The sequence below is a fragment of the Haliaeetus albicilla genome, chromosome 19 (genome assembly GCF_947461875.1).
Source record: "Haliaeetus albicilla chromosome 19, bHalAlb1.1, whole genome shotgun sequence".
In the NCBI taxonomy this organism is placed as follows: domain Eukaryota; kingdom Metazoa; phylum Chordata; class Aves; order Accipitriformes; family Accipitridae; genus Haliaeetus; species Haliaeetus albicilla.
This window is the reverse complement of record NC_091501.1, coordinates 11679998-11698600: the sequence shown is the minus strand read 5'-3', so window position 1 is coordinate 11698600 and position 18603 is coordinate 11679998. Positions and strand designations below refer to the sequence as shown.

Sequence of the window (18603 nt, the reverse complement as noted above, 5' to 3'; positions counted from 1 at the left end):
AAAACAAAAGAAAAAAAAAGGTAAAATCTAAACACATGCACAGTGCTTACAGTACATAAAAGCATGATCTTTGGAAAAGCAACTCTGTTCATGCTGAGTTTGCTCTTAAGAGGTAACACAGAACAAGAGAATCCTAACAAAAATCACACAATAGTTTGGCACCCTAATGCTTAACTAAGACCAAGTAGCCACAATGAACATCATTATCTCCCCCAGCTGTAAATTTCTTGGTCCTCATTCCACCTACCCTCTCCTACTCACCGCTACTTTGTGCCACTCCAAAACCTTTCAGCTCTGAGTGGGCCTTGAAATATTAACTCAAATCAGAAGAAAATGGTAGAAACAAAAAGAGTATCTTTGAAAATACAGTAATTCAGTGTTAATACGCTGAAAATGGCAGAACTACCTGCCGCTATGAAAATGACCTACCTAGTGTGACAAACTCCTGCAGGAGTTAAGAGCCCATTTGGTGAGTTGCTGAGTATCTTCATGGTGAGCCAAATCAGAACTACTTCAGCTATGGTTGTATTTACTCAGAGCACCACACTCCAAACATGTTATTTCAAACATCTACCAAGAAAAAAAGATCTGATGCAAAAGCTGTTTTGTTGTTTGCTTCTTTAATTCAGAATGGCAATTGCATACAGACTGAGGAAGGTTTCTTCTTCCATTCGAGTCCGTCAGCTGGCACCGCAAGCACCCTGGGAAGGCTTTCGTGTTTCTTCCAGCCCCACCAGGGACCCGCAGCTGATCCACTTGCAGCATCGACAGAGCAGAAGCGCAGCCGGTGAGGCATGCAGGGCGCCTGCAAGGGGCTCCCCCCTTCCTTCAGCTTTCACTAAACAGAGTCTTTCTGGCTTATTACTCTCTCCCCGCAGCAAACATTAACAACAGAAGCAGCATAGAAAAACCTCGCTGCTAAGGATTAAGAACATCAGTCCTGACCTTCTCTCTATGTGGAAGGAATTCAAGTGGGCCCTCAGGAAAATGAAAGCAGGATTTATTTTAAATGGACCTTTTATGAAAATGACTGTGGTTTCCAGCTCGTCAGATAAATAGCCTTATTCACCTTGCCGTGCCTTTGAAGCAGGTATTGTTCTGGAAGTGTTGTGGCATATGAATTTTGCTAGGCATACTTTCTAACTGTGCTGATACTACTGTAGAATATTATAAAAGCCAATTGTTCCCCAGAAGGGTCCATAAGCTGTGATTTATTAATGAAATGCCAAACCTGGGAAACGAGGCAAAGGTCTCAGGAGTGCAGGGTAAAGTAAATAGCATGACAGAATACACATAATGAGTGCTAGCAAAACCAACAGAAACATGCATACAAAGAGAAGACACAAATGCGTTCCTCTCCTTGATGGTACTAAACATTGTCAGCTAAAAATTTAGTCTGCAAGTGACTGAGGAATATGCTTAGATGATATTCATACGTATAAACCACCGCATAAATGGCAATATGATGCCAATTACAGCACAAATTAAAGTCATAATAATTTGGTATAAAATGCCTTGTCTTGGCTAAGAAGCAGTACGCAGAGAAATGTAGGGGCAGCAGTACCTTAAAATTAGACTTGAAGTAAAAAAACAACCAACTGTAGCATATGAAAGAACAGTATAACAATATATATCTCAGTTGCATGTAATGAATATAACCTGAAAATCATCACAATTTCCTGTACCATATGTAGCCATATCTCACACAGCAGCAAAGCATATTCTTTGAAAAGATATATCCTAGAGATGTTTGGGTTTTTTTTCCAATTGATGTGAAACGTAAGTAGGACTGCGTCCTCAGACATGAGCAAACTGTTGCACATCATTACATGCTCCTGCTGAACAAGTAGAAGGTGCTGTGAACCACCATAAGGTACCTCCATAGCATTGGTCATGAGCATAAATGCAAGACAAGGGCCAAGCAGTATGAGGTCCAATAAATTCCCCAGACCAGTCAGGTACAAAAGCTACTGTTTCAAATTAGTTTTCCAAGCCACCTTGCTCTGAATTACCCCATTGCACACACATGAGTTTTCCCACTATCAGCCTTCCATACATCAGGTACCACACAGAAAGTGAAATGTGACCCATAATGTGCTCTGTACATACCTTCACAGCTACAACTACAGGACAAGCTGCATTTTAATCGCACCGCTAATGAAGCAGCATTTGCAATAGCATCCCCAGCCTTTGCCACATCCCCGGCATACTACTCAAAGCCCAACCAGCCTGGGTGAGGAAGTTCACCGCAAAGAGCTGAGCGGAACCTGAGGATTTCGAGACTCACCAGTGATTCCTGGTGCCTTGGCTAGAACGGCTCAAGAGACACCAATTTGCAGAGCATGCTGGGCACCCGTGTGGTGAAAAATCAAGTTTCAAAAGGTTTCAAAGAGCTGCTTGGACTCAACGATGGACTGCAACTTTGCCACATTAGTCACTATGAAAAAATCTTGGCCAGAGATGACAGCAAGGTCCTTTGCTCCCACGGTGGGAGATGTGCCAAGGAGCAGGCCTTTTCTTTGCTCCCACCAGGCCTCCTGAAGACGGACGTTAATTGTCACTTGTGATAGAGATGGCTGCAGTGAGAGACAAGCATGGCTGTGCAGCTAAACTCCGCGCAGAGCAACAAATCCTTCTTGGGGAGCTGCTCACGGGGAGCTCTTTGGCTGATAAGCAACAGCCATTAGCACTATGCACACGAAATGACCCAGGAAATGAAAGTTATATACAAGGAATTAATAAAACAATTTTTCAAGTGACTTCCTCATTATGTAAGGAGGACAACAGCAAAAGTGCATGAGGAGGAAGGCTTCTCTCTCCAAACAATAATGAACTGGAGACCTGCCTTCTCTGTTTCTGCATAAAATTTTCATCTCAAAATTTTCATGCAGTTTTCATAAAACTGCATCTCAGTTTTCAGCATAAAAAAACCCATCTAGTAACAGACATGTTCCAAGCAAAGCACTGTTTCTTCCCCTTCTGAGGTATAACAATGTTCACAAAATGAAACGGAACAAGAAAGCTTCATGCCTTAGATGTCCTTTATCAGCACTACACATACATGCCAACAGGGTTATTACCCTAATCACAAACGTCAACAACAAATTAGCCCTGTTTAAAATTCAATGGCAACAAAGGCAGAAATCCAATACGTGCATTCTCTGATTACAGTCCATGTAATATATTCTGTGAGTCTCCTGTGAGCCTGTTTTGTGGATGCATGCGCATCGCCTTTTGCCACTGAAAATCAGTTCAATGTTCACTGCACAAATGTCTTCACTTCTGCCAAAATAATTTCTAGCATTTCCATTCTCCATGCCACAGAAAGGAAAGTATTAGTGCCAATGAGAATGAATATGAGGTTTTGTCCTCTCTGACCCCTGCACACCTACACACTCAAACAAAAGGCACACAAACTGCATGTCTGTTCATTCTAAAACTATTCCTCAGAAAATTGCAAGCTATTGCTTCCAGGTTAGACTTTGCAATGAAAAAAAGGAGAGAAAAATGGCTGCTAAGACAGTTTTGTGTGTTTGCTTCAAAAAGAAAGCAGAACGTCTTACGCTTTATGAAATGTGAAAAATAACCGATGTGTCTCATGCTGCCTACAAGCTGCAAAATACTGAGAAATAGCCCGTCTGGGGCTTGACTGAAGGATGGTCCTTCTTGGGGGGAGCAATGTTGTACAAAAGGCCACTGCTGTTGCATTTGGAAATAAGCTTTCTTAAGAGCCTAATAAAATGAATTGTGCCTGCAGTTCACGTGTCCTGAACTTCCCTCTCCTCGCTGTAGAAGACATTCCTGAGAGTGTCCAAAGCCAAATGGGATAATTTAGTTCCAGGAAATGTGCCTCTTCCTACTGTTTGCTTTCCTCAATAATTCATACTACTCGGCACAACACAATCATCTTCATACCAGTTAATGCCAGTATCACAATTGGGTTATGAGAGTCGTTAAAAATAAAATAGAAAATAGCTTCAGAAATTTAGAATTTCCCAAAATGCAGAATATTTCAGCTACCTCTAATTATACGTAGGGCTGGGGGAAGCATGTTGACCCCAGGAACCATTACCAGTTCCATGCTCCCAGTGGGTTTGCTGGGAGGCTGTGAGCAGAGACTGGTTAGAGCACTTTGTCAAGAATAGGTGATGGTTCTGGTTTTACTTGGGTTAGACACAACAGCAGATCACTTTAGACCTAATTTAGTCTGTGTTTGGGATTTTCAAGGATAAACACAAAGGAATCTACAAGACAAATTTCAAAGCATCCAGTAAGTAAATGCCTGGAGAGTGAAAATCATGTTGCTTAACACAACACTAACAGTGGTTAAGAGCAAAGCAGTGAACTTATTCTCACAAAAAAATTAGAAGCTGCAGTTTCCAATCAGTTGTATTCATAAATCCAGACTGAATTGTTTTGCCCTTAAGAATAAAAAAAACCAGAAGGAATAAAAATATGATAAAATCTAGACATTTAATGCACAAAGTGCTTTGAAATATTTTGTTTTGCAGTTTGACAGAAGACAAACAATTCACTTACCCAAAGGAATCCTTCTGGATTATCGTTTCACCCAAAATAAAATAACACAAAATGTCTTTGGATAATCCTGACAGATTTTTTCTCCCAGCAAACCAACAACGTTAATCTTACACATAGAACCAATTCTGACAACAGGAAAAGAAACAAAAAGCAACTGAAACTTCAAAGAACATGGGATAAGATGTTTCAGAAGTGTTCAGTACTGGGCTAATGAGAATTTTATCATTAACTTCCCTGGGAACAGGATTAGGTCTAATACAAACACTTCTGAATATCTCTAGCAGTGAGTAATGAAATGAGGAGGAATACAAGATGATGTACAACCTGCAGGTAGAACTAGTGAATACCTAATAGGGTATTTTCCCCTATTTCCCATACAGCATCTGTCAATGTATAATCTAAATTAATGACTCTGCAGTCTGCTTCATCTTCTGTCTCTTGTCAGGAGCGCAGGGAAGACTGCCAGGGTAGACTGAAGCGTGTACATGACCTGTACGTTTTAGCATAACATAGGTATTAAAAACCTGTCACTCCCCTACTATGCTTTTCAGTGATACCTATGTTTAAGGAACAGAAACTTTTGTACTATTTCAAAAATGATTACCGACACCTTTCCTAAAGAAGGTTGCACAACACAACTGAAGGAGGAATAGCTTTTAACTCCCTATGATCCACAAAAAAACCCTTTCCATGTAAGCGCATATCTGATCTCTGACAAGTCTAGTACAACCTCGCTGTCATTTCTGCAATATGATTAATGGTGGATCTGAAACGCTGAATTGTGAAGCATGGCTTACCAACTATACTATTTATGCTAAATAACAATTTCCAGATAATTTCAGATTTCCCACATTCCATTACTTGACTGATGGAAAATCTTCTCATCAAGATGTATCCAACATTTAGGTTTTAGAAGCACAGCAAAGGTAAGAATACAAAAATTTATTTCATTTTCAAATGGCTCTGCAGATGACAGTTCCCAGTCCTGTTTGAAGCAAGTGACAAAATCCTAATGACTATGAGAGAAGCAGAGATGCTTAACAACTTCAGTGGGGTTTGGATCATTAACAGTAATTGAATGCAGGACTCCAGGCCAGGTTTTGCCCTCAAATCAGACCAATCAGAGACTGAGACATTCAACTAGAGGGACATTTTCATCTGTTAAGCTTGCCTGCATTAGTTATGTAGCGGTATGTTTTTTCACTTCAATCCAATGCATTTGAGAGAAAAACTTGCGCTTACTGCCCATTTCATCTGAAGGTTAGGAAACAAAGATTTTAAACAAAACGTTGTATTGCGTGTCTTTTGGTGTTACCTTGAACGCAGCTATGCAGTGTAGGCTGAGTAATGTCATCACCAGCACCAGGAACACTGTGGCTAAGTTCCTCGCATCCCAGACAGACTCGATCAAAGGGATGCTGCCGACCTGCCAGTCATAGCACAGGGTGATCGGTGCCAGCAGAAGCCACGCATTGAAGGCCAGAAGATAGGAATAAGTTAGAAACCTGCAAAAGAAATCGGGTAATGTAATACATGGAATGACTGCCCACACATGAAACTTTTTGCTTTGGCAGCTACCACATACTATATGAGAGGAGGGAAAAAATAACCAAACCTCTGTACACACAGGCACTACCATAGCTCTCTGTCAATGAAGAGATGCTAGCATAGGTAAGGCACACTTCAACAGGTCATTTAAAGAATAACATAAGATCAATAATATTTACATGGTTTCTATGCATCAGCCGTTGGAAAACTAACAGATCTTCATCTCCTATGTGAATGTTAGATTTCTGAAGTGACTTTCTACCAGCTTCAACAATAAATGAATAATAACTAAGCAGGTACATACATATACTGAACTGTTACACAGTTCACTGCATCACCCCTGCAATACAAAACATCCCTCTAGCTGGGTTTAACTTAACAATTTAGGATTTCTCCTATGTGTACAACATTGAGCAATTAAAGTCAGACCTCTCTGTCTTTTCTCTTTGCGCCTCAGCACAGAGAGAAAATACAGAGGAAAGGAGGCACAGGGTGATTCTTGGCTGATCCCATCACAGCTTATTAGGGCTGGGGACAGCTTGCATGAGATGTGCCACAGAAGTGATGGAGAAGTAGGGAGCCCTTCACATGGTTGTAATCTTCATTAATTGGTATTCTCAATAGAGAGGAAATTAATGGGGAATGGAAATGGGGAACATGATGCCCTCAGAAGACTGAACAAGAACAGCATGTGTGCAACTGGGCTAAAGAAAACAAGAAAAAATAAAAAGAAAACAAGAAAAAAATAAAATCAAACAAACATCCCCTGTCCTCCCCAGGCTTTTGCTGCTTGGCAGCTACTTGCACAAAAGTGCATCCCCCTCAAATCACATTTGCAAAAGTTCAAGTACTTTTGTATGCAAGAGGCTGGAGATTATTCCAGCCATCATGAAGTCAAGGAAGCAAAATTGCGACAGCCTTAGAACAGACAAACCCTTCCTTGGTTTGCAAGTAGAAAAATCCACATTGTACACAGCACCAAAGATGGCAAATACTCAAACAGAAGTGAAATTATATTATATCCTGCATAGGGTTTCTTCCATCTGAGCCTGCTTTGGCTGTTGTTATCACACCCAGTTGCCATGGTACCTTAGCAGGTTTATTAAAATGATAACAAAGGATGCCCAAGAGATGTCAAGCTGTGTAGACAGAGGATTGTTTCACTCACCACTTACAAACATGCCTCTTTGGGGTCAAAACGCAGCCCCTTAGAACAGCACTTACAACATTATATAATATTTGTGGCAGAAGGGGTAAGTCACTGAAGCTAAATGTGACTCCAGGCAGGCAGGATGGAAGTTCCCAGACAGGGTTGGGCCAAGACACAGGGATGAAACAAGCCTAGATTTTTGTGAAAACATTTTTAAATAACCACAAACAGTTAGGATATCAGTTTCTCTTCTCATCCAAAAAAACAAACGTCTCCAGCAACACAGCAACTCAAAACCAGGGAGGCTTACAGAGCTGGAATAATGTTTCACTGTAAACAGTGGAAAAGGCACATTCTCATTTCCCCGCAAATCTTTCTAAGCTCCCAATTCTGATGGAAAATGGAATATTCCCACATATTGAAGGTTTTCAGCCATTTGGTACATTTCTCTTCAATCCCCCCATTTTCTTCCCCTTCCCCACCCTGAGGTGGTAAACAAGGGGAAAAGTGAGAGAAAATCCATCTTCTCTTTTAACAGAGGCAGTGATTAAAAAGCCAGTTTCTATTTAAGAAAGCATCCCTCAGAAACATAATCTAATTTTACTCAAACTCTTCTTACAACTTTGATTGTTCAGTATTTCTAAAGAAACAAATACGTCTTTTCTAGTCACCAGGGCAATCTTTTCTGGTAATCTCCCACATTACAGAGAAACACAGCAATGCAAAATCTGGTGGAGCTTATCATGCCAAGGCGCTCGCTCGTGATGTTATGTGTGGCCTGGCCCCACCTCTGCTCAGCCACAATACAAAACAGACTTCTATATCAGCCTCAATACAATCTCAGCTCAGAAAAGGTTGCCAGCATTTACTTAGGGCAACTTAAAAGCCAAACTGATATCCATTTCCAGCTTTACTTTTAAAAGAAAAAGCATCTCCATTTATGTCAATCTGAATAATTTAATGGCATACAACATTGTTACAAGTGCGTATATTAGACGGGATTTTCAGAAGTGTTGAGTTAGTTTTGCACTTGATGCCTTAGGAGAGCCCAGTTTTTGGAGGGAGTGTCCTTTTATGCCCTGGCATATTAATATTTTCAACAAGCATTACAATATTCATGGAGGTTTGTAGGCAAACCACAACGCACACCAGAAACCCTCCTCTACTTACTTAGACTGGGCTGCTGGATAGGAAGGAATGAGATGACATTTGGGATCTTTGCAAACTGCAGCACTGCAGTTAAAGGCAGACTAGTTGCTTTTCTGCATCTTGACTGATAAGGCAGGAGCCGATAAATCATTATGCAGCACAGATTAGATAAACACAGTTTGCTTCCATAACAAATTGAGCCAGTTTAACAAATTTTAAGAGGAATTCAGGGTAGCCAGATTAGTGTGCGTTAACGCATTTCTGCTGGAAGATCAGGACAAACTGCTGTCGAAGATGAGAAGACACATTCCGGGACACGCAGTGATCAGGAGAGGTTTGTAAACAAGTCTCTCCTTCCATGTGCTTGTGGGGTTTTGGTCTTCCTTGGGAGCCATGTGCACAACTTGCTGCCAGAGGTAAGTCCCAGAGGAGATGGACAATCGTTCCATTACATTACAACAATAATGTCTTAAATAAGCTCTGCCAAGAGTGGCAAACTATTTTAAAGCTTGTGACAGTCATTGCCATCTCTGTACGGTCAACTGGTTCACCTCTCCAGACACCCTACTGGAGAACCCTTGGCCACGTCTCTCGTCACCAAGCCTGAACATCCTCATTGAACATGCATGTGCCATCAGCAGGCATGGAAGCAAGATGCAGGAGGGTGCTGCCTGATTTTAGGAGGTGTTTGTAAGCTGCGAGAAAGCCTTGAGCGAGCTCTGATCCAAGCAAAAGTTTGGATACGCTTTCAGCATTGGTAAACTCTCCTTGAATGCGATGGATGGCTGTATAAAATAAAGCACTACAAACTGTCACTATTCTAGGTACTAGGAACAGAAAAATAACAGGATGCTAATAATAGTTACTGACAATTCAGTGCTGCTTTTTACTTATGGCTCTCGAAAGTATATGATATTCCATTACATCCGTGTGGCTAACCAGGGAGAAAGCTAAATGCAGGAGAAACTTTGGAAGAACCCTCTCACCAAATGCAAGGAAATAATTTGCAAATTTTGAAAAGAGTTGAAGATTCATGGAATCATTCCAGGAGCTAATTACATTTCAGTGGCCTACCTGCAAATGGCAACAAAAGTATTTTCTTTTAATTAGTTGACTCAGTGAATTACATTTTAAATTAATGATCTTCTCTATATTGCTGTTCATGCCTGCTGGAATTCCAAGGGAGAAAAATCCCTGCCTGTAACATCTCACGCTCTATCAGTTAATCCCAGGCAAGACAGAGGTGAGGTGATTGGAAGAATCTGCCTCTTAATTGGCAATCAGTTTTCCCACGGGCTGGGTGACAGCATTTGCATTACAGTAGAGTCTTCCTCCCCCCCCCCCCTTTTTTTTTCCCAAATTGAACATGGAAATCCGAATTTCAGCAAGTATCAAGTGTTTCTTTTCACTTCTCAGCACCTCTGGCAGGTTCAGAAAAACACACACCCTCCTGTAGGTAGCAGGTGTTGTCATGGCAATCCAGTTCGTTTAGTTTTAAATTTTTTAGTTTAAATGTACTGTTGCATGCTTTGTTTGAGATAAATACAGGATGACTCATACCTAGAACCTGTTGCAGAAAACAACTATCTGAACTGATTGCTTCTGCTGCAAGAATGAAAGTAAAGGGTACTACTTAAAGCCATAAACAATACGACAGAAAAATACTTGAGGGATTGTCTGTTACCCCGTGCTGTAATAGAGACTAACGAGCTTGGAAAAACCCTAGTCTCAGCTCTGTCAAACCCAGGCAGTCAGAGCACACGAGGATTGTGAGACTAGCTAAAAAAAACCACGAGAGTCATAGATATTTATGAGGAGTTTAATTTGCTTTCTGATTTGCAGCATTTTAAGCTTTTTTCTCCAGCTCCCTGGGACTGAGATTATAGATTTCTTCCTAAAACTGTGCTACACGAGTGCTCAGAAGACTCAGACTGTGCCCCACCAAAGCTGCATGGAAAGGTGGGGGCCAGTGACCCTATTCTTTCTAAGTGCATACAGTGGTGCAACCTACCACCTACCCACTGGGACAACCCATCCCATTCCTGGCAAACAACCTTACCCCCAAAGACCCAGAAGGGTATCCACCTGCAAGTGGAAGACTTTCCTGCACTGGGGATTTTAGCAAGGCAAAAGCAAAATATGCCCCTGGTTGGGAAAAAAATGGACCTATCTAGAAGACAGGTGGTAACAGTGCACTTAACTGGTATTTGGGAAAAGAAGGGGGTGTACAAAGAAGGGAGGCATCTGAAACAGAAGCAGGAAGATAGTCATTGCCCTTTACAGAAGTCACAGACCTTATTAATGCTCTTCTGAAAAGAAGACCACACTGCCAAGAACTTGAGAAGGTTTCAGTTCACTGTAGGGGTGAGAAGAGCTCTTTTATTAGGGAAAAGAGCTCACTTGCATTAACAGCTGAACTGATTTCAGCTCAAGGCTCTCTTCATCCTCTACACAGCCCTAAAACCAAGTGTGTTTGATGAGCTGCCTCACAATAATGTCCTCCTAGGACACATGTGGCTGCAATTATAACCAGGTGGTGGTATTGAAGGATATTGTCTTAAAATTGTATATATTTGTGCTTCCCCTGGGGAACGGCCAGTCCAGTCATACCTTCCCACATAAGTTTATTTTCCTGCTCTGTATATTGTCAACCTAAAGATTTTCTTTTCGTAGCCTTAGAAGAAAAATCACGCTGTCTATCCAGCACATTCAGCTATTGTGGAGTAAGACTACACAAACAAGCAACAGACAGACTAATTCCAATTTAACATCCAAACTCGAGTATCAGCTAGACAGAAAATAACTAGGAAAAGTGCCTGCATATTCCCTTTCATCAAAACTTTTGCATCTAGGGGAAAAGAGCTGCCAGTCAGTAGAGGACAGGAGTAGGAAAGACAAAGATACAGATAAACGGACAGCTGCAGCTTGATGAATAGCAAGATAACTTCTCTCTGGAAGGTGGGTTTGTGTGCACCAGGGGCACAGGGGGAAAGGCAGACTATGTTGTCCTCTGTAGCTTCACAGCCTGAAGAACTTTGATCTGGTGAACAGCACTCTCTCAGCTGTTTCAACTCTGTGGCTAAGAATCTGAAAAATATCAAATTCTTGAAGAGTAAAGACTTTCAAAGAGCCTGTGAATTTCCAGTGAAACCCAAGCCCGCTGTCAGAGCCTCAATGCTGGAAAACCTGGGATTGATCTCGTACTGTTTTCCCTCTGCAAACCCCCGTGTGCTGTGGGCAAGGACGTGCCTCGTGATCAAACATGATCCTCAGCTCGCCACTGACAGCAGCACGCTCCAGAAGTAACACAGCCAAAACGCCCCAGCCACCAGTGGGCAACTGCTTCAGAAGAAGCTCACGGAGGCGGCAGGGGATGGAGGGTCCTCCAGACGGCTGCTGAGATACTGGTGGCTGATCCTCAGGAAATTAAAAACCAGACCACATAAACCCGCTGTGATAACATTTCTAAAAACGGTCCATTGTACCCCAGAGCATTACCCACACCATGCCGGCAGGAGCCAAAGGTGTGTCCTGGGCACACTGCTTTGCCTCAGAGACTGGCCACGGTCTAGCCCTCCTGTGTGGAAGTATTTTGAAAAGCAAAATGCCTTGCCTATAGGAGTCAACGGCCTCTGCTTTGGCTGCACCCCCTCCACTCCATATGTGGGCTTTTGGCAGGGAAGGCTTGTTGCCTAACCAGCGCCTGCAGCAAGCACCACGACCCATTAAAAACGCCTATCAAGCTGATTTCCAGAGCAGCACTATCTGCCTGGGTTTGTTCATTAAACCAAGAAAACTCAACTGAGGGAGATGCTGAAATCTTTCACATGGCTCTGGGAACCTGCTAGGATGGCCCTTGCTTTGTAGCACTGTCTTCCAGATAGGCTTCCCCCGACCCCCAGCCCCCTTGGAATAAAAGAATACATTTTACACTTTATGTGTAGACCATCTGGCCCCTAGGTGGGCATGACAGCAATTCTTACCAATGCTGTTGTTCTCCCTTTTGTCTCTAGAAGTGAGCCCTGAATGCTGGGTGCCTGCAGAGACTACACGTAGTGCTGAAGTTAAGCACCTTTGGGCACACGATAGAAAGCACTGACAAAACAGGCAGAACTTTTCCACTTGGGAAGCATGTGCAAGCCTGGCTACTTAAGAACTGGTATGTCACAGGGGTCTATTTCAGCGCCAGTTCCTAGCCTAAGATCAGTGAAAATCCCATACCAGAGTACTTGCTGCACTTGACTTCCATTGCCTTGGCAGAACTGGCTGGCACAGGGACCCACTTCTCCAGCACAGGTCTGCTGCGTGCCTCTCAGTAGTTCATTCCCTTTGAAGTTACAACTGGAATGATTAAATGCATTGCTCAGAAAACAAATCTCTACGAAAAAGGAGTATGTGCCAGTTTTTATGTATAAGCATTTCTCCAGCTTTCTGCGGCACTGAATTCTCATTTAACTGATTTAAACAGCAAAGAAATACAGAAAGCCAGCTCACAGAGAGAGCGGTTCAACCACAGGACAACGTTATCTCAAGGCAGTCTTAGTTGAAATGCATTAACTATTTAATGCAACACCACAAATAAGCCTGCTTCATGCCCAGAGTGATCAGCCAAGGGAGGTCACAAGGCAAATGCCAGCAGAAATTAATATAACTTGACTCCCAAATATACAGTTTAAAAAAAACCACCACACTTTCTTAGTTTGAAATCCCTGGTAGGATTTAATCTGTTTCACACACCTTGAGACATGCTGTACAATGGACTTTCCCCTTGTCTTACCAGGGTGTTAGTAATATAACCTGTTTATCCAGAGGCCTCCTACCTCTTTCCCCTCAAGAATGGCAGAAGAAAGAAACATTGTGCAAAACGTCTGAAGCATGACAGCCCACCACTCAACGCCCTGCTAACACTTGAACTGCACTTCAGTACACTGTTTACCTAAAGCTGGGCAGCTCTCAAAACCTAATTGCATTCTTCCTCAACTTTCGTCTAATACAAGCAAGAATGTTTTAACAGAGATTTGGGATTGGTTTCTTCTGTTGCAACAGCTTACCCACAGCAGATTTGGGGATGGCAAGTCACAATGACTGGAAATCTGTGTTCTTTAAGGTAGGTCGCTGAAGAAGGTACGTCCTTTCTGCAGCGTACAACAGCCTGTAGGGACAGGCTGTAATGGCAGGGCTTACGAATAGCAAGATTCCCAACACCTTAATTTATGCCTCCGCTGAGAAAGGGTATGATGGACAGATTTCATCTTCTCAGATCACCCTTGCCAAGCAACACACTGAAAGACATGCAAATGCTTTCATTTATGTCACTGTAAGTTTTAAGATATTTGGGAATATTAGAAAAATCCAGTACCTTGCAGGGACTGAAGCATTCATATTTGGATTTCCAAAGGATTTATTTGCATCCCCATTCACTTGTAATTTTAAAGACAGTAATTTAGTGAATATACTGAACCAATCTTTTTTTTTTTTTTAATAAAGACTGAAAAACTGTCACTATTTAAGCATATTTTGTCTTCCAATGGTTAAATAAATCATTATCTGTCTACTTTAACTTATACATGTGTTGTCCAAGATTAGAGACAGGTTACACAGAACATACAGTCATGTTCAAAGGCCAAACTGGGCCACACCAAAGGTCTGTCCAGACCAGGATCCTCTCTCCAGCAGCGACCAAAAATTAATGCCAAACAAAGCATATAAGAACATATTTTTTTCCAGTTTCTAGCTAGCATGGTGTCCCCAATTGGATGTGGTTTCTGCATATTTAGTAGCCTGGATTTCTTTTTTTAACTTGGCAAATCTCTCTTGGAGCCTGTATAAACTTTCAGCACACCCACAGCATCCTGCAGGAAGAAACTCCCCAGTCCAACTACCTGTTGCAAGCCTCCTCCTTGGCTTGCTTTGAACCTGCCTCCTCTTCAATTCATTCGATACACCTTAATTTCTATATGTTCCCCTCCTCCATACAACCATGGATGCATAGACCTATCTCACACCCTCAGTCATCTAATTTACACTACAAGCATCATAAGGGCTGACAAAAAGCTGACTTCATTACTCAATACTTTTTCAACCCCATAACTTACACCTACTCCTAATCTTAGCCACACTCCAATAACCCTTGTCAGCCTCAGGACAAACTGCACCTGTACGGCTCACCAGCTGACACAGAAACCACACAGGAGTTAATGATACTCCTTTGGGTTCATCCTATGTCAGCCAAGACCCCAACTCCAGACCTAACTTTATGCATTTCACAAAGACTGCCACACATTTCCAAACTACTGGCAGTGGATCCTGCAGGCTTAGGGTGGTGTATGGGATCAGGATAGCCATGTTTTGGCCTCTTTCAGGTCATTTGGTGGCAAGTTCAAGGTAGTGGTCAGCTTAAGGTTTGAGTTCAGAGAAACAAGAATTGCAGAGAAGAATTTACAGGCATGTTCTGCAGGTACCTCACATCTAAAATGAAGGCTCGTGCCAGAAGACTAGAGTTAAGGTCAACAGAAGCTCAGGGCCCAGCTTCTTTGTAGACCACACAGCGCCCAGAGAGGGAGGACAGGGACCATCACAGGTCAGCAACAAGATCCATGGCAGGGAAAGTGGCAGGTACTGAACCGCGGCAACACACTGGCAGGGCCCTGATGAGCCTCACCTGGCCCCACACCTGATGCCCGTTGCTCTAGGAGCCCCATTTCAGCTCAGCCCTGTCTCCTGGATGGACCTGTGCAGTGGGTAGCCTTGCCTCCAGTCCCATCTCCTGACTGGATCCTGACCAATATTCAGCAACAAACCTACTTTTCAGCTTCTGTTGTTGGGACCTGGGCCTGAGCATCAGCCATGGGAGGTTGGTTGGAAGATACAAGCTTCTTGGGTAAATTGGCTAAAGTGAGGATTAAGATCAAGCTCAGCAGAAGTGGAAGAGGTGTTTTAGAATCCCTCCAGAACAATAATACTGGTTTTTACTGGCACGGGTTTCCTTAATTAGGTTTGGAGCAGGTAGGTGTTGCTGGACTGCAGGTGAAGCAAGGGCTGCTGCTGAGGCCAGGGAGGACCTCAGCCAGCAACACTCTCACTTGTCTTTCGTAAGACTGTTAATAAAATCCACAGCGCCGGTGGTAAAAGCAGTCACTGTTTCATACCCCAAGAATGACTTAGCTTTTGGGTTTAAACAAACTTTCCCCTGTCATTACAAGATGTAGAGACACAAATATGCAAAAGACATTTGCAGCACAGAATATGTAATTGGAATCAGGCCAGGATCATTTATGACTTGATGACCACCATCTCAGCGTAAACATATCAAAAAGGGACAGCAGCAAATCCTTCACGCTGTGCCGCACAGAGTCTGGTATTAATGACTCTGCCAGAAATGCTGCGGACAGATCAGAGCTTTCCAAATCAGACAACATGCTTCCTGGAAGCACTTTTAGCCTTGATGGTAATAGGAGCTGTTGTCACATTATCATAAAGGTCTCCCATATGAGATCTAGTCCGATTTTGCAGCAGATGTTGAATAAGGATTGCTTGATCTTAACCTGTGTCTCAGCTGCAATTCCACTGTTGGAATGAGGAGCCAGCAAGGCCAGAAAGAGACACAGAGGAGGGCTGTTCCCATTTTCATTTGAGACATCAGGAAGTTCCTCCAGAAGCCTTCAAAGTGTCTTTCCCCAGTTCAGTAGCTAACCAGAGCAAACAGGCACTTGGCCCTGTCTTCAGAGGAAATCAACTTCTACGACCTTCCCGGAGCACTGGTCTGGTTAGGTCTGGAGGGAAGAGCTAAGTTGCAGCTGCCACTGCCTTGCTGGTCTGGCCCAGCAGAGCCAGAGGGATGTGGTATCAGCCAACCTAGCCACACACCAGGTCCCAGGCAAGGAAAAAAAACAAAAAACACTTTTACCAAATTTAAGCATTTCTGTATCTTAAAAAAAAAATAAAAGTGATAAAATAACAAAGGTCTGTTAACACAAATTTCAGGTTCATTGTTTTTAATTAATCCATGGCAGCCCATCCTGTGCTTAGCCAGAGCTGTGTAGTACTCTGTGCCACTGGGGTCCTGCCTTGCACCTTCACTGATTAGCCACCAATATTCCACCAACAGGCATGGTCATCCCCTTCCTGCACAAACTTCAGCTGAAGCCAAAACTCTGAATGCTTGCATCCCATGCCTCAGGAGCAGCCAGTTTTAAGGTTTAGGATTAGGCTTCAGTCACTGGGCTTTCCGGTCCTGTGCTCAGGCAATTAAACCATATTCTTTGGGCTTTGCATAAAAATAAGCCTACATTTTTCAGTAAGAAAGCATCTGTAATATAACTCTACAGGACCGAGAGCTTTGGGGTTCAAATAATGCTGTTGTTTTCAATTCCAGACAGAGCAATAAGGAGAAGTATTTAAGTTAAGACAACAGAAGAAGTCTTCTCATTTGCCATCTGTAAAACATTTTAGTGCAGGGAAAAAATAGTGTCAAGACTACACTTTTGAAAACTTTTCTTTGATTAGTAGCATTGTACCTTGTCAGTAAATACGGCGAGAATGAAGCGGGATTGTCCTGCTCGGAAAACATCGGCATGGATCCCCCCATTATCCAGAGGCGGAAATACAACATGAGAATCACCTTTAAAGAAGAACATCTTGGTTAGAAATACGCTACTAAGAACTAAGGCCTCCAGCAAATATTTTGTTGTGATAGATCTCCATGCTCTGCTTTGTGCCTAGAAGTGAGTCAGCTCAGTGGTTTAGGCAAAATTCAATTTTGCCACCCTATGCAGGATAACAAACGGGCCGACACTCAGCACAGACAGCAAGCTACGTTGTTGTGTTCCCTCTCCTTTCATGTGTGCATTACTGAGAGCAACTGGCATATCTCAGCTACCAATGACAAAGGCAGCATTTTGAAGGACAAATCCATCACCCTGCTGTGGCTCAAACAACAGAGTTTTGCTATTGACCTCTACCTAAATACAGAGGGGAAAAACATGGCTGATGTCTTAAAAGCTATTATCTTTCACTCATGCTGGCATAGGTGTAAGGACAAGCTCCACTGGTGTTTCTCATGCTGTGTAATCTTAATCCCTGGAAGGACTTCTGTGGGCTGGCACTCCTCCACCTTTCTGGGAACCACTTGTCAAGGGACAAGCAAGGGCATCTGGCTCCTAGAGCAGCACAGGGAGTTGCACACCCAGCACACCCCCCATGGAGGTGTTTGTTTTCTCCCCTGCAATATGTCAAGTCCTGCTTGGAGCACACCAAGCAGCAGGTATTTGCAGGCAGAGCTTTTCTTGTGACTCTTAGCGAGCCCAGCACTGAAACTAACAGCATGCCACTGAAAAGTCAGCCCAGCACCAGAGTGTCCTCCTGTATTTAGGGCAGGAAATACTTGCAGGTGACTACAAGGCTGTAAGGGCAACCGCTATAAATTAAAAAGAAAATCTGAACTGAAAACACTGCAATATTCTTGTCTCTGCCCAGCTGAAGTTTTCTAGACTATTTTCCAAGACTAACTTTGTATTAGGATCTACCCTCTAAGCTTTCTGAGTCTTTTGGGATACCACCACACAATGTTCATTTTTGTCATATACACAGAAATACATGGTCAAGTCCGTTCATACTTACGTAGCTTATCACCAAAGCAGCTCTCTTCAAAAAAGGCCTTGCAGTATACAGGAAATTCTGGTTGTTATTTGCAGTCAGGTAGCTGAAATATAAGGAAACAAATATTTGTTGAAATACTTTGAAACAATAACTCATTTTTCAAACTGGAAAAAAAGCTGTACATCGTTTTAACCACCTTAAACTAACATGCAGTAATAATGACATCACTCTTACTCTTCAAAGCTCTTTCCACATGACTTCAGTAAAGTATTGAGACCACTTCAAATAATAAACACTATAATACATTGCAGTTTCCCCATCAAAATCTGGTTTGGGTTTGGTTTTTTTTTTTAAATCATCAATTAACTCCTTAATCCTCAGAAAACTCTAACATATGCCGTCTTCAGACTCCCAGAAGCCTACACCGAGACACATTTTTAAAAGGTCACCCAAACAGAGCAACTCAATTTTAGGCCATGATTAAAATGCAAAAACTCCTTGTTCCCAGATCTCTGCTCAGTTTCTAGAGATGGAAATAACTGTCTAGCAGAACTGAACTTATGTTAAGCATTTTTTTTTTTTTAAAGTGTATCCTGCACACTTAAGTTTCATCACAAGTC

The 18603-nt window shown here is 42.5% G+C and overlaps 1 protein-coding gene across 3 annotated transcripts in view; it reads right to left on the bottom strand.

Annotated features, from left to right (window-relative positions):
* The window catches only part of TMTC1 (transmembrane O-mannosyltransferase targeting cadherins 1), a 146840-nt gene that overhangs the window by 71584 nt on the left and 56653 nt on the right, over positions 1-18603 (bottom strand). For all 3 annotated transcript variants that reach the window (XM_069807624.1, XM_069807623.1, XM_069807625.1), the window contains 3 exons: positions 18005-18086; positions 16903-17006; positions 5855-6044 (listed from right to left, as the gene is read on the bottom strand). In XM_069807624.1, coding sequence (XP_069663725.1) covers positions 5855-6044; positions 16903-17006; positions 18005-18086 — 376 coding nt within the window. The remainder of the gene's footprint in view (positions 1-5854; positions 6045-16902; positions 17007-18004; positions 18087-18603) is intronic.